Source organism: Poecile atricapillus, chromosome 4 (genome assembly GCF_030490865.1).
Source record: "Poecile atricapillus isolate bPoeAtr1 chromosome 4, bPoeAtr1.hap1, whole genome shotgun sequence".
Taxonomy (NCBI): Eukaryota; Metazoa; Chordata; class Aves; order Passeriformes; family Paridae; genus Poecile; species Poecile atricapillus.
The window spans coordinates 52,434,466-52,456,388 of NC_081252.1; the positions used below are offsets into that span (position 1 = coordinate 52,434,466).

A 21,923-nucleotide genomic window follows, 5' to 3' on the forward strand; every position below is an offset into this window, starting at 1 on the left:
CCTCTTTTGTTTCTGTTTGCATTTCATAGGGCTAGATAACTCCGAGGAGCTGGGCACAGTTACAAAGAGCTATGATCCAGCAACTTGAATTCCTTGATCTTCTAACTCCTGGGCTATTCCTATCTCTTATCTACAAACACAACATATACTGCTGATTGTAAAATAGCACAGTTTTACCTCCTGAAAGGTTGAAACCCTCAAAATTGTTCAACTGTAGTGTAAAATAGATACAGGATGCAATTTTACCTCAGATATTGGTATAGTGTATTTATATATGTTTGTAATTCATGTGTACTTTTCAGACTGTACATCAATGCCGGGGATGTCGGAGGAAAATAACAAAAGTAATAATACTGCATGTGATATTTTACTGTTCCTTTTATCCTCAAATCACTAGGCAGAATACTAAAATGTGGAAAACCAAAAGGAAATCTTTCCATTCTCTGAGACTATGTGTATGTGTGTTGTTACCCTTTCCATTCCTCAAATAATACAACACAACTTCATGTCTCTTTTTCTTCCACTACAGCTTTTCCACATATCTTCTGCACAGACTGCTGTTCAAGAGATATCAAAGTGTTTCATTTCAAAGCAGAAAAAAATACTTATAATACCACAGCAAAGGAGTGCAGGGCATGACCTGGCCTCTCCCTGCTCTTTGCAATGTTTTAGCTATCAGCAGGCTCAGAAGGTACAAAGACTTCAGCTGAACTCTCCTCCCAGTGTCCTTATTGCTGCTCATCCAGCACACACTCACACAGCCAGGCTACAGCCTGCTCACAGGTGACCTGAGCTCTGATAAGAGAACAGGTTATCTCCCCAGGGCTCATGGTCTCTGCTAGATCCTGTAGCCTCTGTAGCCTCTAGAGTCAAACTGTGTGATACACATCTAGCTCTGACTCTGTGGTAAAAGAAGCTCCAGTTCAACAGGGCACAGCAATGCTGTGAAGTCAGCCAGGGCAAAATTTATCTCAAATAAATTAAAAATATGTTCAAATGAGTTGAAAGAAGATCGCTATCTGTCCATGTCTAATTGGATTTTATTTATCAAGTGATGAAAGTTCTATCAGTATTTTCTTATTAATACATTTATGCCATTCAGAGTATGATAGGATAAAATGAAACATTTGAAAATCAGAAGCAAATGTATGATTAACTCTAACCTAGTCTGCACTTCCCCTGGGAAGAATTACTGTAATATTATGCTTGTTTCTCTTTTGCTTGCTCAGTCCTTACTTCTCTCTCACCTCATATTTACCAATTTGACATCTCAAAAAAATTCTTCTCAAATAAAAAAGAGAATCTCTGGGCAGACCCTTGGAAATGTTCCTCTGGTTGGTAAGGAAGGAGAAGCACTTCTTTATTCTGCAAGGACACTCCTTACAAAGATTGAAGAGAAAGAGGCAGGAGCTACAGAAAATAGTTTTGTTCTCAGCAGTTTAGGTGAAGCATGAGAAGCCAAAACAAGGAGGGTCCATCAGGACCTCCTTTCACACTGTGCAGTTCTTTGAAACATTTCTGTATTCAGAAGCCAGAAAAGAAGTACCTAGACTTTCCTGTGACATTTGTATGAAGCCCCTCCAGGCTCCTGTGTGGAAGATAGGCTAAGAGAGGTAATATTTGAGCTGTTACTAGCAGTTGAATACCCCTTAAGCTTTGCAGAGATCTGTGTGATTCAATTTGCTAGTGTCCTCTTCCCCTCACATTAGCCTTATAAAGGCATCAAGTGAAACACAACACTATGGAGCACAAAACAAATATCAATACAATATTGGAGCCAGCCACATGGTCCCACAGGTAATCTTTTTGCCTGTAAAATGTTGGACTGCCAATAACCTCGAAATTTCCACTACCAAAGAAAATTATAGAATTATAAAATTATTTGGGTTGGACGTAGACCTCGAAGACTACCTAGTTGCACTTCCCGTGTTACGGGCAGGAACACCTTCCACTAAGCCAGGTCACTCAAAGCCCCATCCAGCCTGGCCTTGAACTTTTCCAGGGATGGGGCATCCACAACTTTTCTGGGAAACCCATTCACGACCTCCAAAGTAAGAATTTCTTCCTAATATCTAATCCAGACCTACCCCATTTCTGTTGGAAGTTATTCCCCCTAGTCATATCACTACATCTTTATGACTTCTTTCAATTCACAAAAGTCCAACACAAAATTCAGTATAGTACAATTTTCTTAACAGCATTAACCAGAGAAATTATTTTAGAAAATTTGCATCCACCATCACAATCACCATGAAAAATAATATACAACAATTTTCTGAGGACAGACAGGTTCAGTTCTTTGCCATTTACAGCAGGAACCTCCCAGTGCAACATTAAGGCAGCAGTCAGAAAATACCTAAGCCAAGTTTCAGCAAGACATATGATAACATTCCCTTTCATTTCCAAAGCTTGCTGTGGGATCTCACACCAAAATAGATGATTGAAACCTCATATACAACCTTTCAACCTCATTATGATCTCTCCAACAAAATATGTCTCTGTAGCCAGATATTTCCTGGATTAAGCAGCACTTTAAATCAGGAACTGGGTGTTGTCCCATTGCTATAAGCAACAGAAAAAAAATGACTCTAGGATTATTCTTTTATATCTATTTGTTTGGCTGAAAATATACTAGATTTTGAGGCCTTTAACCAGTTCTAATTGGTAACCAAGATTCAGCCTTGTAAAAGTAAATGGGTCAGAGAAAATCACAAGCCATTCACTAAATAAAGTGAATGAAACAACAGTTATGTTCTAGAATACACTAGGCAAAGGGAATGTATTTGTCATTAAGAAGGCTGACTGGAGGTATACTTCATAATATTCTTCTCTATCTCTTGGAGGACAACTCTTTGAGTTGTCAACCTCATCTAGCAAGTGTCATCCCTGCCCATGGCAAGGGCATTGGAACTAGATAATCGTTAAGGTCACTTCCAACACAAGCCATTCTATGATTCTGTGATTCCACATGGTGCAAGCTCCAGTCAGCACCTGTCCTAAAAATGAACTTTCCTTGGCATTGGATTATGTCATATTTCCCCTCTGTGCCTACTCTGCATTGCAAGGCTGATTGTAGTGTGCTGTAACCTGGCATCCAACCAGGGAAACATTTGTTTTCCACAGGTGCAGTGCTAGTAGGAGATTTATAAGCTAGTGTTCCTGATGTTTGATTATCTGCTATGTTTGATAAATGGCTTTCAGCTGAACAATCTGAGTGGCAATATAAACATTTTTTCTTTGTTTGATGTAATCATTGGATCAGGAAATTGAAACCCATACTTCTGCACAATTGTGTTACAGTGTTATAGGATATATTAGCTCTCTGATTTGCTTCTTGGGTCTTTGACTGCATAAAATAGATGCTGATTGGAAGTGCTTATTAAATTTTATTACCACCTCTTAAGAACTAGACTGCTCCAGTCAGGTACAGACGAAGAGTGAAATTCAGGAAAATTAAATGGTAAAAAACTTCACAAATTTTGCAAAATTTCAAATTACCTTGTGGTCAGAACTGAATACTGAATGTCTGGTGAAAATTATGCTACAGTTTGTTCTTTTAGCTAAAAAAAGTTACAAAAAAATTCACGATAAAATTCAGTTAAAATACAGGTATTTTTAAGGTGTAATCAAAAAAACGGGCAAAAGAATTAAACTCAGTGTTGGTCATCAACAAGTGTGGTTGAAGTACAGTGCTGAAAAACCTCCTGAGTACTTCCATTCATCTGTCTTTGCCAAAACTTCCGAATTTAAGTTGTAATTGAAAACTCATGTTTTGTTTCCTTAATGCATTTTTCTTTCTTTACTTCAAAGATCTGACCAGACTGTAGAGTAAGCTTCCCTTTCCCCCCAGAAAGCTTGATTTCTCTTCATCTCTTTCCCATATCAAAGTCATTAATTTTAAAAGAAGTTTTAAAATGAGCATCCAATTTTGCCAGGCCTGCGGGAGTGATTTTATTTCCTCTCATGATGCCAGCATGTAGAAGCCTTTTTTCTGCTGCCTCTCACTTTTGGCTCTATTCTCTCAAGAAAGAGTGCTCCACTGCCACACTTGAGGTGTCTGACAACTATTAAGGAACTGATTTAAGGGAGGCCCTTAGCTTTTGGTGAGATTTACATGAGGTCAGAATTACAAGCCTGTGCTGCAGGTGGGCTGCAGGAGTGGCTGGGAGCTGATTTCCATGGTGCCAGCTCAGAAGTAGACAGCACCTCCTTGTTGTGTTTCAGCAGGGCTGAATATTTAATGAATCAACCAAAGTGGGACAGAAGCCCACCAGAGGTCTCACACCACTAAGCAGATAGATGTCCCCAGATGGAACTAGGGGTATTTGTGGTGAACACAGATTCCTGGTTTCTGGACAGCTATACTCACTGAAAGTGTCACAAATATCTTGTCTTTTTGTATGAAGATCATCACCATGCATGAAGCATGTACAGTGCCATCATTTCAGAGGAACTCTGCCCTTTTGGCTCTTTCTGTTAATTGCAGTTTATGTCTGAAATCGGTTTGTTTTGTTTTTTTTTTGCTCCCCACCCTGGAAGGAAACTCTGTTGACGAATTCTCTGAACCCAAGTGAACCAAGTGATTTACCTAATCATCTTAAAAATGAAAATACAGAGCACTTAAAATTATTTCAGTCTCTCCACAGCCAACAAATAATCTTCTCAGGTTCCAAAACAATATTTCTAAAACTGGAATCATAGGTCTTCCATTTCCTTCCAAGATATCTCTATGAATCCAGATACCAGAGAGCTTTCTTCAGTGTCTTACAGGTAAACTCAGTTTTCTCCCCAAATATTTGATTTATCTCCTGGATTCTCTCTGCTATGTTCTACAGTGTTCATATTTTATTTCCCTCCAGCCAGTCCCCTGTATTCACAGTCACAGACCTTGAGTAATTACCACTCGAGATTTTCTGAAAACTAATTACTATAACTCAGTATCTACAACACAGCCAGCATCATTTGCCATGGCCTTGGTTTCCACTAGTTCTGGCTCTTGGTTAGCTTTATTTTTTCAAGCATGTCTACAGAATAATGAGGAGAAGAGGGGAGGGGAGGGGAGGGGAGGGGAGGGGAGGGGAGGGGAGGGGAGGGGAGGGGAGGGGAGGGGAGGGGAGGGGAGGGGAGGGGAGGGGAGGGGAGGGGAGGGGAGGGGAGGGGAGGGGAGGGGAGGGGAGGGGTATTCCACCACCAATAACCTATTGTGTTTTACCCATTAAATCCCAATATCCACTCATCATCATTTCTGTCTCATCTCCTGTACTGCTTGATGTAAGTTGGATTCCTTTAAAAATCATCAGATACAAAATTTACAAAAGCTGTGAAGTACTTGATTATGTGTAAATAATTTGCAATAAGATTCACACCCAGTCCAAAGAAACCTGCTATGAAGCATTGTGTATCAGTGGTCAAACTGGAAGTTCCCTCTTCTGCAAGAAGAATATTATTTCTGGCATATATGGCTGATGTTGTGACAAGACTGCACACAGTTGTGATGTCTACATAAACATTATGTTGTTGCATGAATCCTGTGAGCATTTGGAGATATGTTAACTTAGGCCTAAATTTTGGCTTGAGTTTTCATTACTTATTAGACTCATTTTGGCTACAGTAACATGTCTGATCTATGTGAAACTCAAAGAACTCAGTTTTTAAATTATCCCATGGAGGGTTTATGACTTTGTTAAATCAATGACAAAGGACAAGGAAAGAGCTGAATTTCTACATTGACTATTTCCTGCTGTTTATCTGGAGACAGTTTACTGAAGACTTTGCTCACAGAACAGCAGAACAGTTTATTTATTTATTTATTTATTTATTTATTTATTTATTTATTTATGCCTCGGACATGTGTAAGGTACAGGCATTTTAAAATGTCTGAAGATTGGGAAATCAAACTAAATGTGAAAGTAAAAATTGTTCAGTTTATCATTCTTATACATTTTTTTGTGTCTACTAAGAGACAGCACACTGAGAACAGGGAAACTGGAAGGTCACTGTTATTTCAGTCTACTTTGCAAACAGAAAGTAATTAATGAAAAAGAGGGGGAAAAAGTCTACAGCATGTCACCTAAGGAAATGCTGCTATCAGTAAATTAAAAATGTATGGCTTGAGCTGCATAACATCTGCCTGCCTGAAGCTGTTAATAGTGTGGAAGACCAGAGAACTGAAACAATGGATCCCAGATGGGTCATGAGAAGAATGGTAGTATTAATTACACAATTCTAAAAAAAATTACAGTCCCAAGAAATCTGAGAATAGGTCTCCATTCTTAGAAGATTTGTCCTAGATTATATCATTTAATTTTGTACTGCTTAACAGTTATGAGTTACCACTTGGTGAAAAGAGTTATATGTAAGAGTATGAAAACAATTATTATTCAACAGCTGGTCAATGTTTATTTCTCTTCTATCTTTTATCGATAGCAACAGTAATAAACAGACTGAGTGAAATGCAAATTGAACTTTGATAAAATGGAACTTTTTCTCAAGTTTAAAAAAAATTGTTCAATTTTTGCTTTCTTTTATTTTTGTCTTCTGGGCCTTTGTGTTTTCTGGTTCTACTCAAAAAAAAAAAAACAGGGGTTGGAAATAAAAGAAGGAAGCATGTAGGTCCACTTGAAAGTGTTCTGTTTAGTACTTAGTGTACTTATAAAAATCTTTTAAACACCTCTAGACTTGCTTATATTTGTATGTATGTATAAAATATTTGAATAAATGACTACTTATTTTTGTGGCATAGTTATTTACCATACTGTCAGTTGACATTTTAAGTTACTTTGGGGACTTCTCTCTGCTAATATGAGTAAGATTTTTCAAACATGTTTACTTCTCTTGGGAGGGAAAGTTTAATCCAGCTGCATACTCAGACTTTGATGATAATTCTGTTGTTCACTTATGTACCATTTCCCATGATGACACCCTGAATTTTTAAAAAAAGAAACAAAATATATTTGCCTGACACAGCAGTTGTGGAGCTCAAATCCTATTTTCTCTTGTCATGAGCAGCTTTTCATTTTGCTTGCTATTTATCACACTGTTCTAAGTGTTTGAATCTATGTTGTCTATTTGGAGACAATCATTGGCCACCTCATGTCCTCTTTGAGAATATTCTGTAGGTAAGGGTGGCTTTAGTCAGAAGTGCACTAGAACAGGACTTGCTGAGGATAGACAGATAAAGATGAAAGTGTTTGATATCTCAGATCATGTGGAAAAGTTAGCAAACAGAATGGCTCTGAGTGATTTCTGCTTTGTGAACCCTGACCCCATCTGCCTGTAAGAGCTGCTGCTTCACTCAGTAGAACATTTCATACTGCAGAGAAACAGACTTGTGTGATCAGCAGCAAATGGCTGCAATGAAAATTACAATATATGCTCTGGCTCATTTATTTTTAACTTGGCAGCAGCTTTGGACTACCCCGTACAGTGTTTTCTGGCAGACAGATGAAGTTTAAAAAATAAGAATTCTATCCCCGCCCTCTTTCTCTTTGCTCCTCTCTTTCACCAATTCCTTACTCATTCTTTCTAAAATATTCCCTTGGTGTCTTTAGACTCTTGTAGAGACTGATAAATGCTAATAATAGCATAAAAATGACACATACATACAGGGATCTCTGACTCATTTTAAGTTTAAAAATTGCCAGGTAGAGTTAATGCATGCAGTGATCCCCTTTATAGTTCCCAAAAGTCAGTAAGTTTGGTTAATTGACAGGCATTAGAGGTCTATGAAAACTGTATTCTAGTCTGTTGAGCTTCTTAAAAATGCCATTCATCATATTTCTGACTGGAGAATAAACCAGTTAGCTGGTGAGATCCTGCTCGTGATTTTACATGGCTCTTCCTTTGTCAGCTCTGCTTTGTGTGGTAAATGGGCCTGTTTTCCCAAGATTTTCAGTATACCAGAATATCATAGGAAACAACACAATAGTCCATTACTTCTTTATATTTGCTGCAGTGTTGCAACTGGTGATTTTCCTAGTGCTGGAAAGAATCAGCAAGTAAAAACTGGCATTCATGAAAGCCCTAATCAGTCACACTTAGCTCAGTCGAAAATATGTTGCATTTTCATTGAAAAATGTTTCAGATTTTCATGGATTAATTATAGCCTAGAACTTTGAGTGTTCACTCAAAAAACAACTAAAGAAAGTAAAAGCATAAATGAAATAAAGTGTCATTCTCAGCTGCAGTCATCAGCAGAGCAAATTTTAAAATTTCTATCATTCTTCACAATTTACCTTCCTAAGCAAAAAAACAGTGCAAAAGGGTTAAATGAATTCTGGTTTTGATTTAGGAAACACCCTGGAGTTTTCATGTTCAGCAGACAACAAGCTTTCTGTCAAAAGTTATTTTATCTTTTATCATATTCCTACAAATGGAAACTGAAATGAGATGCGCTAAAATCCTGAGAGTCCCAGGGAATGGTGAGCAAATAAGGGAAACCACCACTCTCCCTCAGTTTTCAGTTCCAAACACCTGACATATTATGTACTTTTTCTTTCCTGACACTTTATACAACTTGCATTCTATATGAAAATGTTACTCATGCTAGTGGAGATAGAAACAGGCTATTCTGTAAGGGCTGGAGTTGTCATTTGCACTACATCAAAGTTAAGGAAAAGAACAACCTTTTGTCAGGTGGACATGGAGCACTATCTCACCTGGAGTCACAAAGCACTCTGAAAGCAGTAATGAATTCTGCACGGGTCTTTGAACGAGGCAGAGATTAAAGCTGTGGCGTGATTAGAGCACCAAAGTGCTGATTCAGTCCTTACCTCTCAGAGTGCCCTATCACTCAATACATGGAAGGGATGCAAAGGAATATCTTGCAGTTAGAGCACTACTTTGCCCTGCATTAGCAGTGAGTGATGAAGGACCTTGTTTCCCTGCTATATTACTTAACCTAATTGGAACTGTGCTCTCAGCTATCTCATTACTTAATAATACCTAGAAATTTGGTACCTTCATCTTCAAACCCTGAGAAGTTAATTATTACTTATATACTCAATATCCATTTTTTAAATTAAAGATCTGTCTACATTGCACACTTAAAGTGTATTTATTTCTTTTTTAAGCAATAGATTTTCAAAAAAGGCAGAGAGCTTGAGATTTTTATGTAGATACAACTGCTAGACAGCATACATAAACCACCTCTGCCCTAGAATAGCCCATAGTGTGGCTGCTGGCCTTGATGTGTGAAAGGGGACATATGATTCATCCACCAGTACTTTGTGAGCAAAATACAAGGCAACTTCATGAGGCACAATTATAGGCTTCATTGCTGGAAAGACTCTAAGGTGTAAGCTTTTGTTTTATTTTGGTTTTCAACCATATAATGGTTGAAATTATACTATATAATGGTATAATGTCTGAAAATCAGAATACAGAATACAGAAGGTTGTATGCTTTATACCAGCTCCTAAAATTGTTGGTCAAAAGAGCTGCCAAGTTAGTTATTCTGTATATAGCATATCTACAGGTGGACTAATTTTTTACCAAGGCTGGTGTAAGCAGATTTATGTTCTAGCCTGATTCAGGATTTTGCTCAGAGATGTGTATTTTTTAAATTAAATGATCTTATAATCATATTTTTCATACAATAATGTTCTTACAGTGAGCCTAGAATCTATATCATGTCCTAGAGTTAAATTGTTCTGTTCAAGGAATAGGACTACAAATGAAGAAGCTGAGACTGTTAAATCATCTGTCTGCTTTTCTTTTGGAATAACATTTCAATGGCTTCTTGGCATAGATATCATTTAATACCATGCAGCAAGAAAAATCAATAACAACATTTATTCTAACTTCATATCATGTCTTCAAACAATGCTGAAACTCCATACTTGATTGCATTTCTGCCTTCTTCCAAAATGATAATGGAGAAAGCATAAAAAACAGGTCAGAAATTTCACTAGACTGCACTCCTTTTTTAAAACCTCTTGCCCTCATCTGTTGTGTCTTCAAAAGAGAACTGCTGGAGTAGCTGATGATGAAACTACCTGACTGAAGGAACTACATGATTCAAGACTGCCCCCAGTCAGGAGCAGCTAAAAAAACCCTAAAGTATTACCTGCATTCAGCTGTAAATATTGGCCAGTAAAAGCATCCTTCCACCCCACAATCTTCCACATGCGGATGAAAAAGAGTATCATACACCAGGCAGACAGGTTTGCAAAAGGCTTGATCACCCAACAGATACAACAGCTGCCATGGCTGTTGTTTTTTTCCATTTTCCAGTTAGATGAAGAGAATCTATTTCCTGAACAGGTCCTTTAGAAATGGAGTTTTTTAAGTCCTTATGACAATTTAAATTTGAAGGGTCTGAGTAGGTTCTTAAATTTTTGAATCATTGTGAGATTTGAAAGAACAACCAGATTTACCCCCCTGCATGTGAGTGAATCAGATTGAAAGCATCATAGAACCACAGAATGCATGGGCAGGATACTTTCAACCAAGCCAAGAGGCTTTCAGAGACTCATCCAACCTGGCCTTGAACACTTCCAAGGGACAGGCATCCACAACGTCCCTGGGCAAGCTGTTCTAATGCCTCACTACCCCCACAGTAAAGAATCTTCTCCTAATATCTAATCTAAACCTACTGCCTTTGAATTTGAAGAATTCCATTCCTCCTTGTCTGTCACTGCATGCTCTTGAAAAGAGTCTTGTCCCATCTTTCTTCTCAGTTCCCTTCACGTACAGGAAGTCCACAATTAGATCACTCTAAAGCCTTTTCTTTTCCAGGCTGAACAAACCCAATTCTCTCAACCTTTCCTCATAAGAGAGTCTGATTAACTTGCTGGCCCCTCCTCTGGACTTGCTCCAACAGGTCAATCTCCCTCCTGTGTTGAGAATCCCCGAGCTGGATGCAGCACTGCAGGTGGGGTCTCACCAGAGACCTCATCAGCCAACACCTGGAAAGGGGAATTCTCAAGGTGCAGATGTGGCAGGTGGAAAGAAGCAATAATGCTTGAAGTTCCCGTTTTTCACTATGTCTATCAACTCTTGAACAACAAAGAAATGTTTCACAATTGCCTGTAAAGCTAGGAAGGAGAGTGCCTTGCTTTTAGATGTAGTAAACAAATAGCAAGACATGAGCAGCGGGGCAGGAAAATGTTGCATTTTCTTTTAAAAACTGTAAGTTCTTTAGAGACTGAATTCCTTCTGTCTTGGAGAACTTTCAAGGAGAAACAAAATTTTCCTTAAATAGCAATGTGCTACTCCTTACAATTCCTAATAGTTTTAAAGCTTGTTAGATAATTAGCAATCAGTATTATTCAAAACTAGGGTGAACTCCAAAGAACCTGTTCTTTGCCTTTGTACCAGCATTGGTTGATTTGTCAATGCAGCTCATAACACTGCATGGTGTTGTAAATGTGTGCAAATATTGCCCAGTAAGTCTTTCTGTATTTCTTTTTGAGAAGTGGAGAAAGAATGAGTCTGTGTGTGGTTTTACTGCAATATAGAGGACGTGCTCATGTGACATTGATGGATGATGTCTCTAGATAAAGTTCCAAAGCAAAATTGTACTAAGGTTGTTAAAATGCTTTCCACAATTCATACTAGCAATGAATGATGTTTTTTCCTGTCTTCTTTCTCACCATGCGTGAAATGAGTCTCTACCTCTGTGGCTCCAGCTGCTCATCTGTGACCATTTCTGTTGCTTCCTGTGATGGAGGCTATAACGAGTCGTGCTGTGCCAGCTTCTCCACAATATAACTACTGCATCAAGCAAAACAACAAGATTGCCTGTTTGGATGGGGAGTTGTAACTTTACAGCTTCTTTTCAAAACCAACAGGCTGGGGATGCTGCCGTATCTATTATTCCTCTTACAAGCTTTGGAAAAATTCATTGAGGCTTGATTTTCATGTTTTGTACTACCTTGCAAAGGATGTTGCAGCAATTAGAAAGGTTTTCATGAATGAAAGCCATACCTTTTTCCCTCTGGTTGCAAATTCCATTTTAAAGAATGTTTTATTTCAGCTCCAAAATTGTGATGTCACTAAACATTGCGGTTACAGGCTAAAGTTCTAGACAAGAAAAAAATTGTCTTTTTCCTGACCATTTCCTTCTGTCAAGCTATTAATCATGTACCTTGTTTTGGTGCAATATGTAATAAAATGCCAACCCTAGTAGACAAATATCACAGCAAGCTGTTGACAGACTGGAGCAGTCCAGCAACACAATACCTGTGGCACTTATACATTTATATTTTCTAGCTTAGTGTATTTTCAAATCTTAGTTCAGAACTGAAACTGTTTAAAATCTATAAACTAAATAATGGTATTTTAATGCACTTAGTGTGTTAGAATATTTTTTTAAGTTTTAATAAAGGATCTATTTTTCATCTTCATTATTACCATATTTTTGCAATTGCACAATTTTGCTCTCTGGTGACAAACTGGCCCGCTGCAGCCAAATATTTCCTCCCATGTTTGTAAAGTTTTAAGTAAAACATGTTTAACCTAGGACACTCAAGTGCAGTGAGAACCCCAAAAATATTTGATTGCAGAGTAATTTATTTGTACACAAAAGTAAGGGTCAGCCACCAAGTATGATGCTAGGAATTAAGCACAGAGGTAATTTATTTCACCTTTATGGGGTCTACAAAATTTGTATTTGCTGTGTTGAAGGCACGTAAAGTTTCAGGGACAATGAACTAGCAGGCAGCCTGTTGTACCATGTCAAAAAAAGGTGAATAGACCCAAATTTTCTTGATAGTCCTATTTATAAGAATACTTCACATTTTCTCCATATTCTCCTACTGAATTACCAAGTTGAGCTTCACAGAGAGCAAAAGAAAAGAGTCATTGCTACTAATTAATGATTAAGGCTAATGAGTTCATCTTTTTCATCTCTGCTGTAAGAGGGCAATACAGGAAAAAAAATTCTACTTTGAAAATAAGTAGAAAAAAATTCTGTGCTAACATCCTAAGATATTTTTGATAGGCTGCTTGTATAACATGACCCTTTATCAAGTCAGTTTGAAGTAAGATGAACCATTTTCCATGTTAATTCAAAGGCTGAGCACCTTATTGACCAGTCCCACAAAGGGACATTATGTAAGAGTCTCAGAGCAGTACATAGGATCAGTGCTCATCTGGTATTCCAGGTCATCTACCAGAAAGATAATTAAAAGTAAGGGTCTGGAAAGCATATATGGCATTTCCTACTAATACTGTTTCATTTTATGACTATTTTCAGCTCAGAGAATTCCCTGAGGCCAATATGACTTAGGCATCCCACTTAGTAAAACCAGGAAGCCTTTTCTTCCATTTAGTATTTGTGTTCATTCTTTCAAACAGAAAGCAAATCTATTTTAAGATTTGAGGAGAGAGGATGAAACAAGGCAGCAGAACATGATTATTTGCAATCTTCCATGTCTTGAATAACTGATTCAGCCTCCTCTCTACCTTTTTTCCCTAACAAGCAGGTTATAGGCTACAGGATTTTATTGGATACCTCCATGCACATGGAACTGTGTGATCACTATGGTACGGGAGGGAGGGAGGAAGGCAGGAAGGCAGGAAGGCAGGGAGGGAAGGGAGGCAGGGAGGGAGGCAGGGAGGGAGGCAGGGAGGCAGGGAGGCAGGGAGGCAGGGAGGGAGGGAGGGAGGGAGGGAGGGAGGGAGGGAGGGAGGGAGGGAGGGAGGGAGGGAGGGAGGGAGGGAGGGAGGGAGGGAGGGAGGGAGGGAGGAAGGAAGGAAGGAAGGAAGGAAGGAAGGAAGGAAGGAAGGAAGGAAGGAAGGAAGGAAGGAAGGAAGGAAGGAAGGAAGGAAGGAAGGAAGGAAGGAAGGAAGGAAGGAAGGAAGGAAGGAAGGAAGGAAGGAAGGAAGGAAGGAAGGAAGGAAGGAAGGAAGGAAGGAAGGAAGGAAGGAAGGAAGGAAGGAAGGAAGGAAGGAAGGAAGGAAGGAAGGAAGGAAGGAAGGAAGGAAGGAAGGAAGGAAGGAAGGAAGGAAGGAAGGAAGGAAGGAAGGAAGGAAGGAAGGAAGGAAGGAAGGAAGGAAGGAAGGAAGGAAGGAAGGAAGGAAGGAAGGAAGGAAGGAAGGAAGGAAGGAAGGAAGGAAGGAAGGAAGGAAGGAAGGAAGGAAGGAAGGAAGGAAGGAAGGAAGGAAGGAAGGAAGGAAGGAAGGAAGGAAGGAAGGAAGGAAATGGAAGTCATGCATGATGCTGAAGAACACTAGTATTTGGTATGGCAAGTTGAGAATCAGCAAGCCTGTGTTCTACTCCTGCTCCAACAGCTTATTCTCGCTATCTTGTGAGCGAGTTTCAAAGTCCATCTCCCAACACTGCCTCCTGCAGACACTATTTGTAACAAAGCAGCATATGCTTTTGTGCAGTTTATGTAGGAGCTGATCCACCAGGAATGCTCATGGAACACAAACTGCATGAAGCCATGAGGGGGGACAGGCAATGGAACCCTTTTTTTATGGATCCCATAGGATACAAGTAGGAAGTAACTCTCAGGTGCTGCCAATCCTGACATGCTGAGGTACATGGCCAAGGCAGAGCATAAGTGAAATTTTCATTAAGCAAGGGCTCTTGGTGCCTTTGAGGCAAGGTGGCACCAAGAGAGATTTGGAGAATCTTAGTTTTGTAGCCTGATGTCTAAGTCCTTCCTCAGAGGCCTGTGAGTTTTTTGAATCTATAACTAAAGTTTTAATTCACTCTAATACTACATATTCTGTATATACATGTTTACTGCGGTAACACCACTCCTTCTCTGCTGTGCTCTTTCCCATGCAAGGCACAAGGCCAGCATCTCAAGATACTGACCTCATTTATGGATCCTTTACAAGGATCAAGACTCATTAGAGCAAGAATAATTTTAAGGCTATGCAGTACACTGGAAGTTTAGACAGATGTCCAGGACATGCTGGTCAGACTGCCAGCATAAAAGCCTAAATATTTTTTTTTCTTCAGTTATTGATTCACTCATTAAAAAAAATCATACATTTAACCACAGTTTTGTTTGTAATCTTCCCAACATTGAGCATATTGAGAAGCCAAGACATCCCATATCTACACTTTTTTGAAAATGAGACAGCCAAGTCTTTTTTAACTCAAAATTTGTATATCACTTTCAGAGGTTTAGATAGTTAAAAATTATTTATATTATTTAAAATATTTACTGATTCTATCAAGTATCTGTCAAATATGTATTTCAAATCCAACAGAAGCAAATCCTAAAATTCCCTGAATAGTCAAGTAATAGACTTGTCTGACCTCAGTGTTTTGCAACTGATTTCTGCAACATGTGAACAATAAAAACCAGTATCCTAAATACTGACCAAATCCAGGTTCTAGTTAAAAGCTCACAGACCTGACCATCTCCCTTTTAAATTCAGTGCATCTATTCAGACATCTGCTCTGGAAACCACTTCTGATAACTGTGACATGATCGACAGCATCCGCTGAATCACTGTCCCATGCAGTGTGGTCACAGATCAAAGCCCTTCTGAAGGTACAAAGCAAGTGGTGAAGCAATGCTTTGCCCATTCCAGTGGTGATCTAGTTGTCCTTCTCACTCTGATTTTTCTGTAACAAGCAAAAACCTGCTTTTCATAATCATTTGATCCTCTATGTCATTGCAATTTTTCCTGTTCTCTAGTGGATTTCAGTGCAACACTGTTCAATAATTAGTTTTCCAGACTTGCTAACACTAGGAAAAAACACTGAAGTTTGTAACCCAGATACCTGCAGCTCACTGGTATTTATCTCTCTCCATATAAGGGAGTTACTACAGCAAATGCTCTATGCACGCAATCCAGTCCATCGTTTACTTTTGTAAGCTACGTCCATTTGGGAATCAGGGTAGTGTGCATGGAGAAGAATATGAAGGCAAAATTCAGGAGAGTTATTACAATTTTTGTCCAGTCCTGGACAAAAAATTCAGAAGAGGATTTGGAATTCAAATGGTCAAATGATTTCTGGAGTTTCAACACTGATCATCAGCTGATCAACAAGAGAGAGACTTTCTCTTTGTAAAGTCTTATCAAGACTTCTCCAGTGAAAGTGCAGATCTCTCTCTCTCTCATCTCCCCATACTTTTAGGGACTATAGTGATATATGCTCCAGAGACTGCAGTGATATACAGCATGCCACCCACCCTAAAAACCTTTGTTCCTACTGCTACACAAGGACTGTTCCTTTAACATCACTTTGAAGCCTCTGACTTCTTTGGAAGATGGTTGGCTTTGCTGCTGTATTTCCCTTTATTTTGTTTGTGGTACGAGCTAGCCCTATGGGTTTGTAAGCTCTGCATATCCTGCTGTATATTCACTTTTCCAGGTTACCTGCAAGTAAAGAAAGATGAAAATTCTCTTAACCACCCCAAAAGTTCTCCTCTTAACAAACTTCCACATGATTCTTTACTCTTTCCTACCTTTCTCTCTAAATATTAATAAGCTCATTCTTCATCAGGCTGAATGATGAGTTACACTTCACAACCTTAAATGTGAGCTCTGCCTGAGAAACTGTGTTTGGAAATATTGTAAAGACTGAATGTGTAATGTCTGACTCTTCATCCATATCCTCTCTGACGCAATGCTCACAAAGGCATTCATCAGGTCTGTTAACCAGGCCTGCCCTTTTGCAATAGACGTCAGAAAGCCCTACCTGAGAATGAGTTCTGTGGCTAATTTAGTAGAACCTGACCTTTCAGAGGAGGCTGGAAGGACAGTGGACTGTGTAAGTACAGGAATGAAGGAAAAATACCCATGCTGAAACATGGAAAATGAGGAGAGACCTGTGTAAAACCTTTGGCTGAGCTCCATTACATTGCACATTAGGATGGAAATCCAGTTTGGCATAAAATGATCATTGCACTACCTAGTAATATATTAGACAACCCAAAGATTTTTGCTCTACATGACTCAGCCATAGCCATAGGAATGGCTTAGTCATAAAAACTGGTTGTGAAGAGAATTACATTTATTTCAAGGAAAAAACAACTATTTCTCTACTACTTTTTAAGGAAAGTTACAGGAAATATTCATATACCTTGGCATTTAAACAGTGTTGTAATATTAGAATACGAAATTTCTGGTAGTATACTGAAATAAAACCACAATTACTTCAGATAAGCAGAGAAGCGGCTTATGCTTCTGACACAATTGGCAAGTCATGTCCCCAGCTTCAGAGCTGCCAGCGCTGTCAGCTTTAGAGTCTCAGCAGCAGAAAATTTATACTGAGGAGGTGCATGAACAGGGAGACTGGGAGCTCCAGCTTCCTCCTGCTTTTCAGGATTTTCAGCCGTGTGTGTTTCTCACAAATAAACTGTTCTCAGCTGTCTGACACCTGTATTTCCAGCACTGTGGGAAGCTACCCCCAGGCCCAGGTTAGGTGCTAGTGGAGGCTGGGTGTCACATGTGACTGTCCCTGCCCTCCACAGATGACCACTTGTGACCTCCCTCCCACCTTCCCACCCTGCGTGGTTGTTATAACACCCATCACCACCCCACCCACCACTCCCTCACCCTGCCAGGATGTGGTTGCTATGTCAACAGTCTCTCTGTGGCATCCACCCAAGGAGGAAAAGGTTGGAGGGGTTGCCATGGAAACCATGCTGTCCTGAAGCATCACTAGAGCTGGTCTCTTCCCCACCTTTCTTCACCCAGAATGTTCTGCCTTGAAGTTGAAGCAAGCCCTGGACCCTGTCCCACATTCCTCCCCAGGGCTGTGCTGGCCCCAGCTGCCACAGCTGCTCCCACTCACCCGGCAGCAGCTTCCCTCGGGGTGGCTTGGTGCCAGGGATGACCTAAAGGGAGACCTTTCACTGTCACAGCGCTGGAGCAGCTCTCATCTGGGGACACAGACAGACCTGGGACACAGTGATGTGAAGGACTCAGCTTCCCAGGGAGCAGCAGAAATGAGAGGTCACAGATTGAACAGGTGAGGGAAGTGCTGACTGTGGGAAGATGTAGCTAGATGTATATCTAGCACATCTACTAGATATACATTCTCAGACCAGGCTTGTATCTTATAGCAGCAACAACCAAAAACACCCTTTCATCTAGAAATACTTCCTGCATTACATCACTCTCTTAAAATTAAAAAAAAAGTTCCAGAAACTGTGATTTTTTTTCAGATAAGTTTGTTGTGGGAAGAAAGTGTCTGAACCAATTCTGTAGAAAGGCTGTAGTAAGAAAGCGTGAAAAAAAATATTCACAAATCCTGATATTTCCATAGAATATTAAAATACACAAGTGCTTTTAGCACAGGTATTTGAACAGATAAAATCAAAGGTTTTGGGTGCACAACATAATGAAGCACAGTTAATGAATCCCTGCTTATCCCTAGAATATCTGAGCAAAGTGATTTGCTTTAAAGGATCTCTCCTCTATCACAGGAAGCCTCTAGGGATTTGGGGAAATAGTATATTACAGGAGTTTGCAGATAAAGTCTGAAGAATTAGAATGCTGATATTGCAGAAAAAACCCACATCCTAGTTTCAGGGTTACAGGACACTCAAACATGCTCAGTATTTGGCTTCTTACATGCACATTTTAATTAGGAAGTGATATAGTAAATACTAAATAAGAAGCATTTGCATACAAGAATATATCAGTGCTTAGAATACAGGATTGTCAAGAGTTCATGTGCATACTCTGATAAAAAATACTGACTTGACACTAATGCTGAGAAATATTCAATGAATTCATCTCATACCAGTTCCTGCTGCTGAATCATCAAAGGGACAGAGATGGACTCTCCTCAGGGAGGGGCACTCTCCTCTTAACTGTTGTTATACATTTGCTGCTGCTTGTCTAAGAGAAACATGTACTTGGAATGACCTTGCATAATCAAGGGGGTAACTTAGAAAAATGCCCAGATCAAGGGATTTTGTGTTATACCTGCTAACTTTCTATATAACCTTTCTATCTTACTAAATCTTTGAAAGAATAACTCTTGTGTTCTCTAACTGTTATTACAGCTCAATTAATTGTCTGGAACATGCTTACAGAAAACCAGAAATCATCCTTTAATCTCATTCTAAAGCCCATTATTTCGTTTGTAATTGGATGGATTTCAATCATATTTCTCATTAAGATTGAGCAGTTTCAAATCCATCTCAAAGGTAACCTTTGTGTTCTGCTCTCCTCTGTGCTCACCATGTGGCATACAAATTGGTTCAGAGTATGACATAAAAGACATGCAAACCATCATTCTTTTTCACTAGACTTGGAACTTTATCTCTGAGGAAATGGGAATTTGTGTAGACACCTCAAATCATTATATTCTCTGTATTGTTGAATATATGTCTTTGATCCAGTAGGTGCTTAATGTAAGAATATTAAGTTTTTTCTGCAAATCATTTATCTAGACCTGCCTAGGAAGAAGCTTCTCAGTTCCACATATATTTTACTTATCCACTTTTAAAATCTGCCTTTTCTTTTGGACTTTGCAATGCCTGTAGCAGAGTCCTTCATTGTAATTACATGCTGTATGAAAAACTGTTTGGTTTGTTTTCATCTGATAATTTTTCCTCTTTCTTCCACAGTAAAATATTGTCAATAAAAAAATCCTTACCACCTTTTAAATTAGTCATTATTTTACAGGTTTTAATTAAGGAATTCTGCAGTAGACTTGGATACATGTAATTTTCTGAAGGCATAAAATGGATATGCCCCCTTGCAAGAAAGTACTTTCTTCTGGCAAAACAGCTCATGGAAATAAGTGGTCCTACCATTAACTCTGCTAGGAATACAAGAAGCTTTACAATCAAAATACATTGAATTCAGTCCATGGGCCTTTCCTGAAGAACTTCCAACCTAAAACTGGGGATAGAAACAGCAGTAAGGCAGGATACTAATTAAGGTGCATGTGTCTTCAAATGGGTCTGTTTATTAAATTGATTCAGATTTCTTAGCTTTGTGTTACTGATGTAGCAGAAGACTGCTTTTAGAAGGGAATAAGACTAGTGGAGTGAAATTGGGTACTCTGTGTAGTGAAATAGCACAGAACAGTGGAACTGAAGTTGCAGAAGAACCCAAACTTGCCTCAGTTAATACTTACTGAGTCAAATATACTTTAAAAAAAATGAGGTTTTTTTAAATACTCATACTCTTCCATGAGTAGCTTGAAAGAAAGCAAACTATTTAAGTGCTATATGATGTGATGTAAAGAACAAAAATAAACAGGAAGTTCTTCTCTGAAACTTCAATTTCTAGAGGAACATTCATATTGACAAAAAGACTGTTAATTTAGGTACAACACAGAGGATAAATTCATATCCAGAAGCAAGAGAATGTTAATCTATTGCCATTTATTAATGTAATATGAAATTACCTCATTTCAAAGTAATTTCAAAATGCAAAGAGCCATTAGTAATATTAAATTCCCCATGCTTTAAAACTGCATAAAAGTTTTAGAATAATGCCCTGAAACCATCACAGGATAATTTACTTGAAAAGCATAATTCTGGGTTCTAAGAACTTCAGAAAGAGTCTGGTAGCACACTTCTTGCTGTGTGAATATTAATGATTGAAAGGCTTGAATAGCATATACAGATAAATTATATATATGAGATAAATATTTCAGAACTTTTATCTTGATTTTTTCTGAAGGCCTGTGTTTCTCTGACTAAGGCATTCATGTGGCATATACTGTTTCAAATACAGATATTCTGCTCCTTTTACAAAACAAATAGAAAACAGACATTAATAAAAGAGACCTCCAGCTAAGATTTCATTCCCCTGAAATTTTCATGTGGGAAAACCGTCACTGAGGCCACCCTGCACCTAGTTTGATCTACTTTGCAGATTAAACAGAATGGAATTTGCAAGTATACATATTTACATGCAGGGGACAGTAGATAACATCGTAAACTCATTAGAATTAACATAATAGGAGTGGAAACATGACACATCCCTGTACAAGAGACCTGTACAGGTCTCCAGCAAAGCCCCAGTTAAATCCTCTGTTACGTTTCTTTCCTAATCCAGACATGGGAAACACAACATACGTATTTCTACTCAGCAAACATTAGGTCAATTTTGAAAAGCAAAGTTCACACTCAATATGGCATGTGGAGCAGAAGGACCAACGAACCCCTCTGGTCCAAGTGGATAGCAATGGGAATGAGACAGAATATTGAGAAATCCCAAACGAGAGCAGTTTGAACAAAGGGAAGAATAAGGTGTGGAGTTAAAAGGGACAGAGAGACAGCTTACCAGCAGAACTGCATCACCTACCTGAAATACTTTTGCCAAATTGTCAAAAAGGGCTTGACCAGCACTGACTTTATGCTTGACTCCCCTGACTGTGCCATTTTTGCTGAGGATGTTGACTCGCTTTGTACCAAACCCTTTCTCTTTAGTGGCTCTGACTAAAATGAGCAAGTCATCCTGCTCATTGTCATTTTCATCACACTCCGACCCTACGTGTCCGTTCTGCTGCCCGTCCACTTCGCTCAGCCGGCTGGTTTGGTCAGTCTCTGAGCTGCTGGCATACTCGGAGTCCAGCGAGTCGGCAGCCTCCCCGTCGGCGTACACCTCCTTCAGCACCCGCCCGCTGTGCGAGGACGCCACGCGGAACCGAACCTTCCTCAGCAGCCTCTCGCTGTCCGCCTTCACCTCGCTTTTAAACATTGCCTCTTCCATTGATATAAGCAGTTTGCATTGTTCCAGCGTGGTGCCCATTGCATTTGCCAGTTGGTCACACTTAACAACAATATCAGCGCTGTTTTCTGTTGACAGGAGTTCTCATATTAAACTAAAGAGGGCTCCCAAGAAGCCACTGCTGTTCTGCAGTTAATAATGGATGCATTTGTGCTATGGTTACCTTTAAACTAAAACCTGTAAAGTGATCTCATTAATTAATTATTAAAAAGACATTGTGTACTTTTTAGCACTAAGGGAGAAAGCAAGAAAGGGAGAAATTATATTCATTGATTAAAATACAGAGGGAAGGGGAAGGGGAAGGGGAA

General features: G+C 39.2%; 1 protein-coding gene across 1 annotated transcript in view; it reads right to left on the reverse strand.

Moving 5' to 3' along the window:
• Window positions 1–21,585, reverse strand: part of GRXCR1 (glutaredoxin and cysteine rich domain containing 1) — a 36,583-nt gene extending 14,998 nt beyond the window's left edge. The window contains exons 1-2 of the mRNA XM_058838931.1: window positions 21,190–21,585; window positions 17,202–17,208 (exon numbers count right to left, since the gene is read on the reverse strand). Coding sequence (XP_058694914.1) covers window positions 17,202–17,208; window positions 21,190–21,585 — 403 coding nt within the window. The remainder of the gene's footprint in view (window positions 1–17,201; window positions 17,209–21,189) is intronic.
• Between the last annotated feature and the right edge of the window lie 338 nt (window positions 21,586–21,923).